General features: G+C 40.3%; 1 protein-coding gene across 2 annotated transcripts in view; it reads right to left on the minus strand.

Moving 5' to 3' along the window:
* RNF217 (ring finger protein 217) overlaps positions 1 to 20,249 on the minus strand; it is a 58,572-nt gene that overhangs the window by 24,071 nt on the left and 14,252 nt on the right. For both annotated transcript variants that reach the window (XM_061459997.1, XM_061459998.1), the window contains exon 2: positions 395 to 628. In XM_061459997.1, the coding sequence (XP_061315981.1) occupies positions 395 to 628 (234 nt within the window). The remainder of the gene's footprint in view (positions 1 to 394; positions 629 to 20,249) is intronic.

A 20,249-nucleotide genomic window follows, 5' to 3' on the forward strand; every position in this document is an offset into this window, starting at 1 on the left:
TAAATGCTCAGAATTATCTGCCCAGAGATTCAGGGAATACTTATCTTTGCTAGAGCTGTGTGTCTAAAATTATCAGATACAGTGATAACTTCCCTTCCCCAGCCTCTTCTGATGGTGACCATACTGTCTGCATGTGAGAGAGAGAACAATCTTTAATTTGACATGCATGTCAGGATAAAATGACACCACCTGCCCAAGAAATAAGGGCTGAATTTCCACTGCTTGAACTGTTAGAAATCTATTAAGTGCTTAATCAATGATGTACTGTGGATTCATATTCCTAATCACAGCTCACATGTAGCCTCAGTGATGTAAGAAAGCTCTTTTAATGCCCACAAAATGCTGCCCTGCTTCTGCGGTGCCATCTAACACAAGGCTTGGCAAGTGTGCTCACTTTGTATTTGTTCTCCAATTTGGCAGGGGTAGGAATGTGGCCTCTCCTCCGGAAGGTTGTAAAGTGCTTGCACTGAGGGCATGGCTTGGTGCTGGAGTCAATGCGGCCGAGTTCCAGGAAATACTTATACTTGATGATGTCGTCATGGGGCAGGTTATAGAGGACAGTTGTTTCATCCAGGTGCTCGCTGCATTCTGTGATTGGGCATTTTATATCCGCTTGTCCCAGCTGCACCTGCATATGAAAAAACCCAGAAAAGCTGAAAGATCTTTTGCTTGGCAGAGTGAAGCAAGTATTTGTGAATTCTGTGAGGAAATTTAATTTTAAGTACTGTAACAATCCACAGACTATCAAGCATATCATCTTAAAATTATTTTGACTTAGTCCAAGCACACTGCAGTTTTTCCAAACAGTATTTTCAAATCCAAACTGAAAAGATATTTACCTCATGACAACTGCAATTATTAAATGTATGGTCTCAGTGTATGTACCATAGTAAAACCAATACACAGGTCTCAACTAGCAACAGCCACCTAGTGCTCCATGCTCTGGATGTAACAGTCAGTACTCCACTACTATGGCTCACACAGGCTGTGTGGAAGCAGGCAGTGGAAACATTTGTATACTGTTTCATTGCAAAAGGTGCTGGGAATCACAGCTCAGAGAAATTAAAGTCAATTTAAGATCATCAAACTAGCAGCTCTGACTCAATGCTAGCCCTGAGATGGTTCCTGCTCAGCAACTTCAGTGTCTCTGCAGTCTTGTTTCCAAGAAGCTCCTTACATGCTATGCTGCATGCACATAAAGTGGTAGCTGAGCCTGGAGCTGACCAAGCTAATAGATGTCCCCAGAACTCGGAGTTAGAGTTAAAAAACAATCCCCCCAGACAAAAAACAACCCCAACCTTAAAAAAGACTAGGCACAGACGCAAGCTTAAGGTTAACAGGGCCAAGACTGTTGTTGATCTAATGAGCCCTGATGGTCCCAAGCTGATCCATATAGTCAGATACCCACAACGCCTTTTGAAAGTTCCCTTATCTGAGCACAGTGCTGGACCCAGGTCTGCACCCTTCACGCTTGGCAGGCTTTAACAGCTGGGACTCCATGCCAAAACAGCAGATCCTACTTGGTCTGGGAGCTGCAGAGTTGCATTTGCTTGGCACTGAGCCCAAGCTAACAAACTCTGCTGGATTTTGAGAGTCTGCAAGGACCCAGCTTGAGCATTTTCTTGTCTGCCTCAAGTAATCTTGAATGAAACTGACTGTACAAGTGCAGCTGACCACCAGCCCAACTTCTTCCTTACAGAGCATCTTTGTGCAGAGAAAAAGGCATTCCATAGTGCAATCAGCATCTCTTTCTAGGAATTACTGTTTCAAGGTTGGCAAGTTTGATCTCCGTGGACTGCTTATTCTCTTAACATACTCCATTACGGGAATCTGCCAAACAACACGCTAAACGTGACAGGAACACCTCAGGTTTGGATGCAGATCTTGCTGCTGCACAATGGTGTAAGAAAACACATAGATCCCACTAATACTATATTTAAGGTAAGAAAGCAGGAGAAAAACAAACTAAACCAACACAACCCTGTCATTGCTACCTCAGCAATGGAACCATATGGGGTCTAACTGAATGATAATCTAGTCAGGAGTCAGAGGATTAGAAGAGTCATAAAATGGTATAAAACCCAAGGTTTATCTGACTTAAAAAAATAATAATAATAAAAAAAATCCTATGGCATTAGCTTTGTCCTCTCAGTAATGTAGATAAGCAGAACAAAGGGAGAAAAGCAGGGTGAGGATGGTGGCAGCCCACCCCAGACCAGAACACAGTGGCAAACATCTCAACAAGCAATCACTGCTGCTGTGCAGTGAGCAGCCCCAGCTCAGGATGCAGGCAGGTGAAGATGGAGGCAGATCTGCCTGCAGTACAGAGGAGAGGCAGCTCCCTCAGCAATACACCCATTTTTAGGAGGGAACTTTCCCAAATTTAATTTCCAGCTCTAAAACGTGAGCAGAGCTCTACCATGTGCAAACAAGGCCAGGCTCAAACAGTTTGGCTTTTACATGGACCAGTGTAAGTACAGGAGTATCACGCAAAGGTACTATGGTGTTACCCCCATCACCCCCCAAAAAAAACAAAAAAACACCCCTCCCAAATTCCACCACAAAGCAAACAAAAAAAACCAAAAACAAACAAACAAGCAAAGAACCCACAAACAACAACAAACAAAACTCCACAAGCTACATAACTATGCTGGGGAGCATCCACATTTTATACCTGCAGGACACTATTTCACCTATAGCAGCACGTGAACACTGAACTCAAGCATATGACACCACTAGAGTGACTCTTGTCAGAAGGCTCACCCAGTACTTAGAGAGCTGTGCTTATAAAGCAATAGATGATGAATCCAGCACTACAGCACTTAAACATAGTAAACCAAGAAAACAATTTGCTACAGAAGCATCAAAAGCTATTTCACTACTGCTTCTTTTTAAAAAAGTGTACGTACAACAGTTCAAAACCAAAAAGTCGTATTAATCCCAGCTATGACTACTTCAGGGGTTTGGGGGCTTTTAAGCATTAAGGAAATACTATGAGGCAAGCCCTTTTGCTAAGAAAACTAAGCTACAATGGAGTAACACTTCACAGTGAGAAGGCACATTGTATCTGGCATCTAAGCTGGCGCTTAAGAAGCACTTCTTACGTTAAATGCTAGTTAGAATAAACCTGCATTTATAAAATGAAGGAATACAAAGCTGAACACTTTCTATATTTCATGTCAACACAGATTGTGATTAATATGTTGTAAGAGGCAAGTGTGGTTTCAGTATTTATTTTGAAAATATGTTTTACACCCACTTGAAGTAAATCGTTTTTATCCTCTGTAATAATTTCAGCCTTTCAAGTCTGGCAAAGATTGATCCTTTTCCTGTGTTTTGAATGGGACTGAAGTGAACATAGCTGGGTTGCTTATTAGCAGTAACTTCAATGGAGTCTTGTCTTACTGAACAGTCCATCTTTGTGCCCTAGCATCAGCAATTGATTTAAGTACAGCTTTAGAGGTAGCCTCTTAGGCTACCTACTGCTGCAGACCCAGGAGGTGCTGCTGAATGAGAGAGAAAAAACGAACACACCAAAAACACAACATAGGTAAAATAACCGGATTTCTTCTTTTCCACATTTTTGTAATTATTATTTCGAAGAGCCTTATCCTTTAGTATCAGCTTATCACAATGTCAAACCCCTGAGTTTCAAGAAATCTTTGAATTTCAAAATACCACTGTGTATTGAGAACTTCAGAACTCTCAGTGCACAAAACAGCATGGTGTATTTTCATAGCATGAGGAACGACTCAGATATGTCTAAAAGCAGCTGAGCTGCAGTATGGTGTTAAATGTCAGGTAGCATCTAGTTCTTATGCTGAAATATGCTTCAATTCTGTAAAGCATCTCAAGAGGGACTAGCTCTGCTTCCAATTCATAGACAGGAAGCAGGCTCTTGTGACTTTCACCCTACAGAAAGCTAACATTCAAACTATCAGGAGAGCAACGCATACATGCTCCTCATCCCCCCAGTGCTTGACATTTTATTTGAAAAATGGGAGATGAGAGGGCACTGGGAAACACACACACCAGACTCTACACCAGTCTCCTTACTGCCCCAAAACACAGTGGTACCAGCAATGGAAAACACAAACAGATGGCATGGTACTTAAAGTCAGAAAACTATTTCTGCCCCCCCCCCGAGCTTTCTTTTAAAGGAAATCTTAGTTACACAGAAAACAAAGTTCAAACTACACCAGAGAAGCACTGATTTTTAGCTGTCATTTAGCCTGGCCCAAGCTAGACATAATTTAACCTGTGCAGGGTGTACCTGGGCAGCTGTACTACAGCTACATTCCTTAAAGAGGTCATTCTAGTTTAACACAAATGAGTATTATTTTTAACTAAAACTTTACTCTTAGTTCAGAGATGTACATGCTGAATTGTTCTTAATTCTCACACATTAATGCTGCAAGTGAACAGCGCCCTGTCTAATCTTCACCTCTGTAGAGAAATTCAATTTCTACCAGTGCATCAAATTCTCCCTGTAAACTACGAAGGATGTTATTTACACATAAATAAAATAGTATTTTGGAAACGCACAGATGTAAGTGAAGGGACAGTCCAGTCTACAGGACCTTCATATTCTACAGAGGAAGAAACAAATGGATTAAAGTTCCCTTTATTTAAGGTAAAATCCAATTGCTCTCTAGTTTACTGGCAATATTCTTCACTGATCTGCAACTTACCAGCAAAAATTACTTTTCTTGTAGGTTTGGCAAGCAGAGAACACAATTTTGAACTTGTTTTCTAAAAACCAACCAACCAACCCATGGAAAATACCTGAAGGGCTTACCATGGTTCAGGATTCCATAGTGGTAGGTACTAACAAAATGAAATCCAAGTAGACATGACTCAACAAGTGCAAACCAAAGTCAGTGCAAACTTTTACTAAGCATTCTGCACCTGCCCTTAAGGTTGTGGTTCTGTGACTGTTTTTGTGGTTTGAGTACCAACTTTAAAAAAAAAAAAAGAAAAAAAAAAAGAAATCCTATGAAACAGATTCTCTTTTTCAGTCCATCCATCCTTCCTTCTTACTGTCAAATGGTGCTGCAAGACAAGCAAGAATGAACAACTAGAACTAACAATAATTAGATTAGGGACTCCTTAAGATGCATCACCAAACAGGAAAACAGACTGGCTTTCTTGTGTGGCACCTCCTCTGCTGGACATCTTCACACAAGCTCTTGCCTGTTGTGTACTACTTCACAAACCATACTCCATGGGTATTTTTCCCTTGAATTCATTTCTCAATACAGCAGACTTGCAATAAATTACTTTCTGAACCTCTTTCTCATTAAGCTGCCCCACCAGAGTTGTCTTCTCTGCCAGACACCTCCTGAAAACTCGTCGTAGTCAAAAACCATCGCTCCCCTGCTCAGGAGTAAAGGGCTTCACTAGCCCATATATTTCTGGCCTCAAAAGGATCCAAGAAAGAGCTCAAAATCATGACGATTTCCTGCATACTGGCACTTCATTAATAACTGGGGGTGGAGGAGATGGGGGGAGTGTTTGTTAGTCTTGTTTTCTTGTGGTTTTTTCTTAGTTTTAATTCATATTTTCTGCTATATCAGGAAATATCTGAGTGACCATCAGAACAACTAGAATGGCCAGTCTTTCTTTGTAGTCAGTGGAGAATGAGGAAGGTGACTGAGGCAATTCAAAGAAGGTGGCAAATGTCAACAGCACCTTTAAGATGGGTAAAGGAGAAAAAAGGAAAAAAAAAACCCAGAAATCGCACTTTTCCTCACCTCAGGGATACAAAGTAGCCCAAGAAATCTAACATCTCTCAGCACCAGTGTCTGACAGGCATACAGAGACAAAAAAAAAAAACAACAAACCTATTTGTGACTCGTCCATTTTCAGTTTTATTTAAAATTATGGCCATTTATTATAAATAAAAGTACAACCAGAGGCTTCCACTAAATTAAAAAATACCAGATTTCTGTGCCACAAGCTCACATAGACCAACAGCGAAAGGATCCATCAGAATGTCCTTTGAGGATCAGCTTTGTTCTCTCACATTGGTACCACACATCTGGATAAAGTCGTGACAGTGACGTAGCAGTTCCTGCTGTGTGACACTGAGAAGTTACTTGGACCCAAACATTGCAGGCTTGGGCAGACATCACCTCTTCTAGTCACACTGTTAATGAGATTCGCATTATCACATTGTCAACATTAAAAAAAAAGACACAGCAAGAAGCAAAGCCTCAGGGCCTTCAGAGAATATGTTAGTATCTCATCCTTCAGGAGAAAGGCAGTGAAAAGCAAGAAGCTTTTGAGGGAATGACAGCATAAATAATTTCAATCCAGCCACCACCAGTACATCAAAGGTTTGACCTTTCTGCTCCAAAAGCATGTCTTCTGAATGCCTTACAACACATTTAAATGCAACATCAATTTAAATTCTCACAGCTCATCCAGTTTTCACAACGTCAGCCAGAGGCTGAGATTCCAGCTTCACCGGTAACACTCCAAGGGCACTCCCGAAAGTGGTCCTCACACAAATCCACATCCCCATGGGCGCTACAACCATACAACAGCCAGGGCCACAGCCAGCATCCCCTGCATGGGCAGTAACCAGAGCAGCTTCAGTCCCAGAAACTAACCAAAACCTTAACTGGCAAAACTGGCCTCTGCAGCCTTGAGCAAAACCCTGAACCATGGTGTCTGTTTCCTGTTCAAACTCTTCTTTTCCCCTCCACAGGTACACACAGGGGTCTCCTAAAAAACCTGTGAGGATAAACTAGCAAGATATTCTTCAGAATACACCTAAGCTCAACCAAAACCTTTTTTTCTTATAGACCTCTCCATTTGCTTTCTGATTTGACAACATGCTGATATAAAGCTCTGCTCCTTTTCACTTCCTTCCACAGGACTAGGCGTTAACCTGCTCACATGGACTTCATATCAACAGGAACATTCAGATTTTATTATCTGTTCAAAGGGACAGGATTTATAGAACACTACTTGTAGGAAAACAAAGTAATACTAAAATTCTTCATAATATTAACCTGAATAAGCTCCTCCCCTCTACCCTTTCATCTCCTGTTACTTTCTCTAGCACCAAGTGAACTAAAAAAAGAGAACGATTTTGCCTCAGTAATGGGTTTACAAAAACTATGCTGCATTAACTCATGCCCCTGCCTGCTCCTCCTCATCAAACCTAGTGCATTTCATCAGCACATATGGAGGTGCTCTGTGCTTTGGTACCCATGGTGAGCCAAAGCCTACAGCAGAGGCAATGTTAGTCCCATGGCAGTACAAAATCAGGGCTTCTACACCCAGGTGGCTGCCCACTGAACTGAGACACTCTCTGACAAAGAAATATGCCAGAGTTGGAGGGAGAGAGAGGCTGGCAGAAAGCTTTCACAATCCTGGGAGCCCTGGAGCGTGCAAGATAAAGATCTTTCATCTCTCCTTCCAGGCCATGTGTGGGGGCAGAGGGAGGGGGAAATCCCGGTGGAGGAAGGTAACCTGGGAGGAAATGTGGCAGAAACTGCAAACCTTGGAGAAATCTGACCCAAAAACACAGGTCTCTCAACATGCATTAAAGGGAACAAGGAAATGCACAAGAGCTTTCTCATTTTGTCAAGGTGTGCATATTACCAGTGCTAGCCAAGTATGGATGTGGTAATTTTTCCATTCCTTAGAAAGCACTTTCACTAAAAGACCCAAAGATGCTCATGAATAAAGAGCTTTGAGGACAACAGACCAAGCTGCATACCTGCCCTTTTTGGGGTGGAAAACAAGAAATTGCACCTGCCTTGCAGTGGGACCAAAAGACCACATTAAAGCCAAGCAGGTGTGGGAAGGGATTACAGAAAGGAAGTAAGGGCCGCGAGACCATGTGCATACTATCGTATGTTCAAATAACCTGGCCAGGCAGTGAATCCACTCGCTGGGGCTCAGCAGCATTAGGAAATACAAGTAGCAAAGAAGCAAGACCCCTCTGTAAGGTAATGGTTTGTTTGGCTTCATGCATCAGGAATAAAAATGTCACAGCTAAGTAACACAGAACTAAAACAAGCCAACTCAAACAGCTGATTCCTGTAAAATAAATGAGCTAAAAATCTATTAGTTAACTCTTTACTCAACAGCCTTACATTCAGAGGGGAACAGCCTGCTACCTTCTGTCAGCATAAAACTTGTAGAAACCATCATCTGCGTTTGAATTTGTTACCAGCCAAGCCTAATCCAGGTCTATCCTGCCCATACAAATACTCTGGTAAATCAGAGAAACTGCAAGAGCCCAGGCTGAAGGAAGGCAAGGAGTGAACAGGTCAGAGTGAACAGGTCAAATGGGATGGGATGCAGGCATGGGACAGCCTTCCCCCTGCCATGGGGCAGCACCCCTCACTTTAAACATGCCCGACTTCTCAAAAGCAGGAAAGTCATGTGAATGCTTACTGCAATTCATTTAAATACCTCAGAAAACAGTAAAAAAAAAAATAATCGTATTTTCACTTTCCAGCTAAGCATATTAATCAGGTGATGACTCTCTTACAGAAGCAATGCTGAAAAATGTTTTCTCCACTTACAGCAGAAAGCCCCGAACAGTCGAACTCCAACCTCTACTGGGTTCAGACAGGCTTAACCCAGATTCAGATCAATTCCAACGGAATAATACTGTTAACTATTAACAGTAATTAGTATCACAACCAAATCCTTTCCCCTGCTTTTCTTAAAGATGGATAAACAGTTAGCACCCACAAGCAGTTATCGAAGAGTAAAAATACAGTCTCAATCTTCATTGAGAAACACCACTTCATAATTCAGGTGGAGTCAAGCAAACTCCATCAACAACAGTGACAATTTATTCTGTAACTATTTATGTTCTTCTATTATTTAACAGGCAGGATCCCAACCAGACACAAAAGCTGGAAAAGGCTTGAGTGCATTTGCCAACCAGCATTCTCTTTCAAATAAAATAAGGCCCTAATCACCATATATTTGCAAACCCTATTCAGTAATCTGTATTAGTGAGCCTCTAAGGAAGATAAGCCCAGCTGGTATAATGAGTAATATAGTTAATCAAACCTTTGGTTTCACCAGCAGTGGCTGCTGTTACGTTTTACTGTTTACCTACAGAAACATTTCATGGTGCTTAGTATTTTCCCAACTGAAAGTAGCGTTTAGCATGAAATAAAGAAAAGCTATCATAATCAAGAGAAGGAGGTAGGAAAGAAGTATGCTCTCTTACGTCTCACTACTCCATCCCAGAAAATGGCTACAAAACTGAACAGAGTTCCCATGGACGTGGATGATGACTTAAAAATAGTGAGAACTTTTTTCTTCACCACTCTGATCATCTATATTGCCTGGCCTCTAGAAAAAAGGACAGGCATTGTACAGCCATTCTTAAAGAGTCCTGCTTTCCTTAAGAAAGCTACCTACAACTATTTAGTTACCGTATCTTTAGGTCTGAGGCTGTAGGCAAGTTTTCTTATGCATGTATTAGTAGCATTTTCATTCCTGACTACTGGACATGAAACCAAATTGTGCCCTCTTTACTTGATAGATTTAATAAAGAAACAGCAGAGTTGAACATGTGCAAGCAAAAGCAGAAGAAAGCCTGAAGAGTATTTTTTAATGGGCAGATGATTTTGAGGAGTGATAGTAACATACCTGATTTCTAAGGTTCAAGGTGGAAGATACGAGATTAAAATACCTTCATGTGGTTTCCCTAACAAACAAGGTAATTTAAATATTTTTTTAAATGAAATCATGTTGTTAGAAAATAGCAAAGACTTGAATTAGTTATTTTGCTCTGGCTTCCTGAAAAGAGACCTATCTCATCCTACCAGACCTATCCACAATAAACAAGGCTCCTTTTGGTGAAAAGCTATGCTATTAAAGCTACACAAAGTGAAACAAATTGGTAACTTCTATATAGCTTAATTGACAGGTGTGCACACTGACTAATTTTCAGGGATAAGTAATTCCTGGAAAGGCTAATGCAAAATGGACTTCCAAGCTTCTTTCCACATACCATCATCTGGACGAACCCCAGATACTATACTAAAGCTCCAACTTCTCATGCCTTTATGAAGCTATTTCTCATAATGTATTTAAGTTTAAACTCGTTTTAATGCACATTTAACACAATGACGGATACAGCCACAACAGGAAGCAAAGGCACAAAATCAGGAAGTGCAAATAGCACAGCCTTCTCCAGGGAGCTGAGGCAGAAGCTTAAGCAGTGGTTCTGATCTGTAATCAGAGAAGCAGAAGTGAAAGTGAAACAGAAGCTTCACCCCATATAGGAGCAAACTACCCATCATCAAACAGTTAAACTGTTATGTAAGATACCTCAGGAAAAAACTATGGCACAGAAGAAAAATCCTCTTATGAAAGAGGAAAGAAAAATTCTGCCCCACAACTAATCTAATCCAATCCAGTAGACCTGCACTCAGCTAGCATGCCGTTATTCCTAAACAGCGTATTTAACAGCCAAACTGTCAGTTAATTCTCCTCCTGATCAAACTCTGGTTGTAATTTGGGGATTGTTACACTGCCAGGTCCGTCTCCCCGAGAGCCTGCCAGAATTGTGTCCCAACTGAAGCAGTCAGCCTTCACTTTAACTGAAAGCGTTTGTGTATGAATTGCTACAGACATTGCTTGTCACAGGCAGCTAGAACCTTTACAACATCACAAAATCATGAGAAATAGCAAAACAAGGGGGGAAGACAACGCAGATGTTCTATACCAGGAAAAACACACCGTAACGGTGTTCAGAACAATATATTCAGAACAATACATGCCACTTTTTCATAAAGCAAAGAAAATGTGAAGCAAGCTCATTTGAATTCATATAGGTAGTTCTATCAGCTGAGTAAGGCTGCGAAAATGCTCATTTTTACACCAGACTTGCCACAAGAGAAGACATTGCAACTTACCATTTGTTCCAAATTCTCTTCAAAAACCAAAACAAAATCACAACAAAAACCAACACAACCCCAAAGACGCTAATTCATCTGCTGTTTGTACATGTAAACCTATGTTAAAAAAAAAGTACAACAATGTAATATGACCTTTACTACAAACCCTTTACTAGTTTGAAACATAGATATGGGTTTGACAAACCTGTTGCAATGCAGGCTCTGACAGCCTGCTTTTGCTGTGAGGCAGAAGCAAAGAATAGGGGCAGAGTAAGTTAAAATGCCTCAGGTTAGACTCCCGGCTAAATTTTCAGTGTTAACAGCAAAGAAGAGATTCAAATGTTACAAAAATACTGCTGTGATCTGACAAGGCTTTGGAAATACTTGAATGTAGGAGGAAAAAAACACCAAACACTACACAAGGTAAAATAAATCTTCCCTGCCTCATCCTGTTCTTGATCACTTCCACTTCTTTGATGATAATCACAGTCCCAGCAAGTGCTGAATACAAAAAGAAAGGTGGAACTAACTGTTGTAATCATTGAATCCGGTTTCTTGCAACCATCCTTTTTGGCTGGTTAGACAGACTGGCCTAAAATAAAGACTAAAGACAACTTCTACCCACACAGACTTCTCTTCCTGGATGCTATGGCAGGCTTACTCTGCACCACTGGGAGTTTAGCCCCAGATCTCCAGTCATGTGATCAAACACCTACATAGGTCTGAAAGATGTGGGATGCAAATCCAGCCAGACGGCTCACATAACAGCTGGTCCAGGTATCCCTCCGCAGGTCTCAAAGCCTTTCAACCATTTCATCAGGTCACAGTCAGCCAAGACTGCCTTATCTGACCGTACCCTGCCTAATGGCGAAAAAGTTATGGAAGAAGTCAAAATAGCTTTCTCTTCTCCCTCTCTGCTTCACAGAGCAATCACAAGGCTGCAAGGAGAGAAGCTTCAGCAGGCTAACAGGAGACTAAAGTGTTTTTAAATTAGTTTTCCAATTGATCAGACAGCTGAATTATGATCACTAGTGACATACGATCACTAGATCACAACCCAAGAGAAAAGTGGGAAATACAGAGCCAAGGAGAGCGGCTCTGAGGTAGCTGACCACGACTTGTCTTTACCCGTCATGTCAATCTACACCTTCAGATCTTCAGGTACTTCTCACATTAACTTTGTTTACTTGTAGGAAGCTACAAGTCTGAAATATGCTCAGCAGCTCCCCTCAGTAAAAACTTAATGGCAACTACAGTACGAGGATTGGAGGGCTGCACCAGATTCCTTCTTCATGCAAGTCCATGCATCAGTGTTTTCCACACCCATATCCTAGAATTACAGCTCTTCAGAAAGCAGCCTGTATTTTGGCATAGCTAGGTGATTATTAGGTGTATGAGTACTAACGTATATTTTCCCATTCTGTACAAGTACTTAAAATGCACAATGGCATACATGGAAATTCTTCACTGAGCTTCAGGTCTGAATCTGGCATCTGCCCATGGTCCTGCAGATGGTTTTCACACTTTCTACATTTCTGTTGGCACTATATCTGCTCTCCTCTCAGATCTCTCCCTGAAGGAGAGAAGAGTCAAGCTAAAGCAAAGGAATAATTATGAAGTAACTAGGCTTTTTAAGATGAAGAAATGCACTACCTGGAATGAAACAACTAAGTTAATAGGTACCCTCAGGAAGTTCAGACCAAGAAGCAAGGAGAACTCTACCAACAACTGTCACACATGCTACAAAACACTATAAATCAGTTGACTATAAGAAAAAAATTACTATAGAAGATAAACTATGAACAGGACACATCATTAACTTAACATACCACCTCTAGGGACTCCAAAATGGTTATGGTAGGAAAAAAAATGTTTACAATTAGAGGAAAATCACCATTTATAAGCAAAATTATTTCAAACTTGTTTAAACCCTCCGGCCCCAAAATTAACCAAACCAAACCAAAAATAAAGGATTTTTGACTGTGAGGGTTTGTAAGGTGATGAAAAGGTTATTAGATACCTTGAAACATCACTTCTGCCAGCACTAAACTGTTGCAGGGCTCCAGAAACTGGGTTGCCACACTAAGCATTTAAAGAAGCAGTTTTCTTCCTGCCAGTAGGTATCAGTGTTCTCCAACCATCATCACCAGTAAGGATGGCAGCGAGGGGACCAGAGAGTGAGCAGGTGAAGCGAGGTGAGGGAAGTATCAAGTCAACTATACCCATCTCCACTTCTGAACCCACAGAATCCAGTAGTAATTGAACTCAGTACTAGTTGAGGAAATTCTAGTTTCATTAATTATTTTCAAAGAACATATATAGTCCTCAGTGGGAGAGAGGAACTGAAGCAGCACAGGAGAAGAAAAGAATCATTACAAAGCATAGTAACAGAGAACATTTGAGAGGGGTTGTACACAAGGACACACATCTTTCCAAGTCCAGATTTTGAAAGAACAAAAGGAGAAGATTGACAGCTTTTGTGACAAAAGACAAGAAAATAAATAAAATGTTTGTTAGCAAGGAGCCAAAAACTTTTTAAAAGTATCTGATTTAGCACATTACCGATAACCTTCATTGAAATGGAACCACACCACATTACAGTAAATACCACTGACTTGTCTATCCAAACACTATGTTTTGTTTGGTTGGGTTTTGTTGTTTTTTTTTTGGGTTTGGTTGGTGTCTTGCTTTGTGTGGTTTTCTGGTTTGGGGTTTTTTTGGGCGAGGGGTTGGTTGGCTTAGGGGTTTTTTGTTTGTCTTTAGAAAAAATACTCCAAGAGCAGTAACTTTTCAAGAGCAAATAATTCTAACTAGTAACTGCAAATCGCAAATACCCTTTACGGTTAAACAATCACTGATGAACACCTGCCACCAATACACGCTTCTGTAGAGACCTGGCTAGCTGCAGGGGTTCACCTTGGAAAGGGGAAAGCAGTCACCATTCCTCTAGCTTGTTTGGGAAGAAAATGACAAGAAGGGAAAATTCAGGCAAAACAAAGAGGTGGCACTCGCTTCAGCTTCCCAGGAGGTCCCTGCTTTTCCCACAACTCACATCTTTTCCCTCTTGCAGTTTTATCCTGGAACATAATATCTTCTAGCCTCACATATGAGGCGACTAAATAGTCTTCTCTTTGAAAATTTCTGAATCCACTTACTTTCCTCCACTTCAGTAACATACATACACAGGCTGGTTACCCTCTGAACTGCTCTTGCTGACCAATACCTTCATCCAGGGAAGGCTTCAAACTTGCAGTCTCCTTTTAACCTGTACAAAACAATGGGAGCTGCAGCTGAGAACTGCACAGAAAAAAAAAAAAAACACTGCCTCAAAGCATATCGATTTTCTGTGCAAAAGAAAGGGAGTAATACTTGGTTTTGTGACTTCTGTGGTTTGGAGAGCACACCCAAACACCAAGATAAGCAATGTTTTTGTTAAGCATTTACACCAAAATGCTGCCTGCAGTAAGGAAAATGGGTGGCATGTAGAACTGAGTTCTGAATTCTACTGGCATTTTACTAAAACAATCAAACCATCACCGCATGAGAACAAATGGGGCTGTGTTAATTTCCTAATAAATTCAGCAATTTGGGAATTTTTGTCCACGTGTGCCTACTTTTGATTCTATATCACCATCCAAAATGCTACAGGCTTTTGAACCAGAAGTATCATGAAAGCTAAGAATTTCTGGCAGCACCAGCAAGACAGAAAACCAGGTTGACAGTCCCAATAAAGGACTTCCCCCAATGGTCAAGATTTCCAGCACTTGTTAAATCAAGTCTCAGCACTTTCCTCAGCAGCAAGAGATCAGACTCAGTGACCTTCACACACTCTTATTCCCAACTGGACAGGGAATGATGACAGAAGCATCCGTCCAGAGCTAGTCCCTGGTGCTCCTACCTGCCCTGCATGATCAGCTGATGTCCCACTGTGTGGCTGTGCAACTCCATCATTTCCTACAAAGGCTTACTAGACTTCCCGTATGAAATAACTAATGATACTAACATTAAGATGACACCTCTGAAATTTAGTGGTTAACTGAATGAAAGCCACTCTTTGACTTTCCTCCCTCCCATACCCTATGTGTTGCCTGCACAAATTGAAGATAATATAGGTGAAACAGCTGAAAGAACATACAAAAAACTATTTTTTTTGTTATTTTGTCAAACTTAATTTGTGGCTGGGGCAATTTATGCAAACAGCAAGAAATAAAGCAGCTAAACAAACCTCTTAAAATCTGTACTAATCTTTTAAAATTGGGTCACGGGTAAAGATGAGAAATCTGAAAAAGTGAAAGGATGCTTACACTTAAATGCTTAAGTCACTTTCAAGCAATGATAAGTCAGTGTCAAGGGAAAGTTTAAGAACATTTTATGAAATCAATTAGATTTAATCAAACAACTTTTATTAAAGGAAAAATTAATCCTTTGTTGTATGGTGATGTATATGGCATCCTAATTATAAAGCCATTTTTAATAATGAGGTCTCTGGAGTCTGCCTTCAACCTCTACTGAAATACATGCCCAATACAAGCATTTTTATGTAAGTTTGCTAAGACTTGTAGAAGACTAAAGAAAAGACTTCTACTCAAACTGTATGTGAGAGCGCTGCAGACTTCAGCTGATCAGGGATTCACCCAAATGATCAGTTACATCTCATGCTTTCACATGCAGAACAATGATGTAAGTTTTGCACAAGAAACAACTTATACAGGAGGTAGTTTTACGAAATCATATACATCAGGAAAACAGTAAACATCATTAAAATCAGAAAAAAGAAACCCCACACCAGAGCTGATTGCCATATACTCTGTACCTTGTGTGCCAAGTCTCCAAAGTACAAATGGCTTTGTGCAAGTTGCAGTTGTTTGATTTCTCATTTACAAAACTGCTTTAAGTAAGACAGAACAGGCTAGCAAGTCTTTCACCACAAAGAAAGAATGATAAAACAGAGATCTTAAAAGCATTTTTTAATGTGCAACCTCAGCAATTTCTGCGCACTAAACCTCTAAATAAAGGTTTTCATTTCTCATTACAACATATGAATGTCTTGCAAATAAGAATGTCTTTTTCCTAATGTCACTGAATTATCATAAAGAACAGCTTCTAGAGACTGAGTGCAAAGGTGAGTTCAGAAACTGAGTCACTGCAGTAAGTGGTCATCTGTGAAAAGTCTAAATTAGGGGACTTTGCTAGAATTACCTTGGAAGGTTCTAATACTGCCAAAAAAAAAAAAGTCATTTTCCTACCTTAATTATTGCATTATTGTCTCTCATCTCACAGCTCCTAGATTCATGAAAGCTGTAATAATCCTCTTCAAAACCAGATGTATGAAAGAATATCAGCTTCTATGCACTTTCAGTAAGCTGGAAGTTGACTGACATCTATAGAGGAAAAAAGCCTGACATCTGAACTTCACCACTAGCCGGACTAGGCAGTTATTTTATGCTCTTCAGCTGCTAGAGATTTGCCTAGGAGAAATTTCATCCTAGGCAGAAGGCAGACAGCAAGCAGATCCCTGTAGCATGCAGGCAGCCTGCTCCAGCTAGCAGATACCCTGTCTCTCCCCTCCCCTGCTTCCCACATCTCTGGTCCTTCTGCACTAGGCCTCCTCACACCAGATTGTTCTTATCCTTCTTCATCCTCCACATCAGAAGCCTGAGAGGACTGCCATGGGTACGCAGACTGCCTTCAGCTACCACATTGTGGCACTGCATCCACAGACAAGGCTTCTTATCCCATTCAACTTCATTCTTCTGCCACCCCATCCCGCTGTGCTTGCTACATTTTGGTTCACCCACTCCCCCTGGCCAGCAGTAAAGGAACACGTACACACACAGAAAATGCCACCACGGGGTATTACAGGGGTCTAAAATAGCCAGGATGGACAAAAAGTGCATCTTGCTCAAGTCTCACAAGACTTGAGACAGCTTGATGCTGGCAGCATTACTAAAGAGTTAAACCAGCCAATGAAAAAATATTTAACTGCATGTTTAACTGCAGTTTTTCACCATGTATCATTTGATTCACTCTGTATAATGTTTACAAACACAAAGGAAGACAGACATACATGAGAATACTTAAGGGGAAAAAAAAAAGAATGTATTTCCTGAATTTGTATGGGACATTAACAATTTTCCTCCTTAGCTATGACAGCAAATAAGCATCTTATGATGGAAGGTGGTGGATTAATGTCCTGTAAGGGACTAGACAAACTGCATACACACTGCGCAACAGAAGTACATTTAAGAGACCCTTGGAAAGTAAAAACCCATTGAGCCACAAATTTGAGTGCAATACAGCAAAGGAACCCTGGCCAACCAGCTGAAACTGCTCAAGAGATCTAACTAGAAAAGTGGAAAGAAGAAAAAAACAAAACAAAACACACACCCCCCCCCCAAAAAAAAAAAAAAAAACACAACAAAATCAACCAATTAAAAAAAAAAAACTGGAGTGGAAAGCCCATGAGAAGGGACTGGGTCTGTTTTATTTAACTTCCACTAAGTTGGAAGCATCACAATTATGCCCATATTCCAGGAGTATTTCCTAAGGTGTGTAAATTCACAATGAAATTAACAGCAAGAGTCCAAACACAAAAATCCAATGAAGCTATGCAAAGTATATACACTGCCTCTTTTATGGAACAATCTGTAGTTTAACTGCAGTGTGAAGGTTTAGTTATCATCATAAATATTTGTGTTGTTACAGTAGCCAGCGTCATTTGGTACATTATTTACAGGTTCAAGGAAATTTCAACAATTTACAGTTTTCAAGAAAAAAGGATTTTTAGATTTTTACAAGTTTACAACTAATTTCAGATGAAACCATACCAAACCCCACCATCTTTGCCTCAACTTTTTGGAGAAAATAGGATATTTTAAGATAGATTAATCTGGTGTTACAATTAGGCATGAGTTCAAGTTTTTTCCACTGTGGTCACTATAGGACAGCTAATACTGATAAGCTACCCTAATCCTGCATTTTTCCAGTTTAATAGAAAAAGCTATGAGCAGCAGTTTCCTGTTTGGCTGGGTTTGCAACATGTAGTATTAGCACAATTAATGGATCTGTGGTACAACCCAAGACATGATAATATACAGTTAACTTTTCTAAATCCTAAACCCTACAGACTATTGTACTTGAAGCAATAGTATGCAAGACTAAAAGCAAGATTAAATTCTTTAGTGACACATTGTCTAAATTGGGTTGTGTCAGCTGCAATTTTTTAAATAAAGCCCATTTTCTTTCTGGTCTCTTTAGTGCAGCCCTACCTGCCCAGCTGTATTAGTCACTTCCTGCACAAGCACTTGAACACCGAGGCAGAATCAAACTACTTCTTATTACCTCCAACACAGCATACAGGTTTAACTGATACATGAAAGCTGCAACTGAGCAAACCTCTCCCATGCCATCACACATAACAGTGCCACCTGTGAAACACTGAACAGCAACTCTACTGCTTCAGAGAGAAACTAACTCCTTTTCCCAACGCCCTTCCTACACTCAACCAAATTATGTTCAAAGAAAAAGACAGGAGGGGAAAAAAAAAAGGAGGAAAAGCAGACTCCACCCTCTTCTCCTCACTTCTAGAGCCTGAGACAAGAAATGGGAGAACAAAATCAATAACTCATTTGCTACTTGAGGGAGGGGGTGTCTTCCAAAAATCTTTTTGTAACAATCAATGCAACAGTAAGATAATGTTCTGTTACAGGCTTTTATGATTTTAAACTTTCAACTGATCCACTTCACCACCAAAAACATCTGTATAGTAGAAGCACAGGTTATTGAGCTTGATCTTCAAAATCAGCATGCTGAAATCACAGTTGATTAAGTGTAACATAGGCTAGTCCAGAACTTCTGCAAGCCGCAAGTAACAACGCTCCCCACGACGCTGTAGTAAAGAGGGAAAAAAAAAAAAACCACAACAAAAAGGTGTAATTTCACTGCTGTGAATACAGCTCAGCTGCCCCTCCAAAGGTGTACAGGAATAGCAAGTAATGGTGAAGAGCTTCTTAAACCAGCTGTAACTGATGTGTCATAAAAGTTCAACCTTGGCTTAAGTGTCTCAGTTTAACACCATGGAGTGACACCACCACTGTAAAGGCTGGCCTCTTAAGAAATCTGCTATGCAGATCATACTTGCTCGAAAGCAGCTGGACAGACAAAAGGATGTGACATCTGATTACAATGATCCTCCAGCAAGCAAGTCTTTCTCTCCTGTCAATTATACATTGTCAAGAAGAAAAACAAGACAAACACTCCAACAGTATGAAAGAGATAAGAAGAGTCCATGGCTGAGCAACAATTCCTCTCCCCACCCCCAAGTCACACAGCACACAACAGCTGTTAGACTTTTTCCACTACAAAACTCTCACTTTAATGGCACTGATGAATAATCCATAATGTGACCAGGTTAGTCTTAAATTTGTATAAACACCTAATTTGTATAAACACCTACCTTTGCAGAGCTCTACTGCAAATATTGTACGCAAAAGGATCGCTATGGAAAGGAAATACCATTTTAAAAAGCTGAAAGTGGAAAGGAAGCTCATCCAGGAAAAGGAAGAAGAAAAAGAGCAAAAGTTGGAAGCTGGTACAGAGGTCACTTTCCAGGATCTTTCCAGCACTCATTAGATAAGCATATACCTTTTGAAGAAGCTCAACTTCCTGCCATATATAAAGGCTTTATAACCCATCTGAAATATATATCAGCCAGCCATTTACTTTATGTCATCTGCTTTTTCTTATTCCTTGGGCAGTACTTCTGTGATTTTCAAGTATCTCAGCAGACTGTTACACAATATATATATTATTTGATATATTCCAGATATAGTCCTCATCCATTTTTCCACACGGCTTACATACATGAAGTGATTCCTTTAAAAAATCACAGAATTCCAGAAATACTTTTAATGTTTCAATGCCTGCTGGTGTCAGCATATATCAGACTTCATGTTTGTGTAAGGTTTTTTCAAACTCAGAAGTAGCCTTGTTATGATTGGACTAGTGCCCAATATTGATTTTGGAACCAAAAATATTTAAAAAATTAAATCAGTTAGCATGAAATTTATGTTCCCAGACAGACTTCACTAGTAAACTCAGAGACACTAACTGAAACTAAAACCTTGCAAACCAGTTTAGCCTGGAATAAACCTAACTTAACAAGGATTGAATAAAAATGTTCATTAATGTTACACAGTCTTCAAAAGTGTGAACACACCCAAGTCAGAAAACATGTTTGCTTGGCTACCCACCCTCTACCTCTGTGTAAGATTTGTTGATTTTCCCTGTGGATCTAGCTTCTGCATATACTAGAAGTCTACTCAGGTAGCTTGCAAGTATATTTTGTGATGACTACAGAAACAC

The sequence above is a fragment of the Pezoporus flaviventris genome, unplaced genomic scaffold, assembly GCF_033815535.1.
Source record: "Pezoporus flaviventris isolate CSIRO_AGI_PZ_B2104156 unplaced genomic scaffold, CSIRO_AGI_Pfla_v1 ptg000031l, whole genome shotgun sequence".
NCBI classification, from domain to species: Eukaryota; Metazoa; Chordata; class Aves; order Psittaciformes; family Psittacidae; genus Pezoporus; species Pezoporus flaviventris.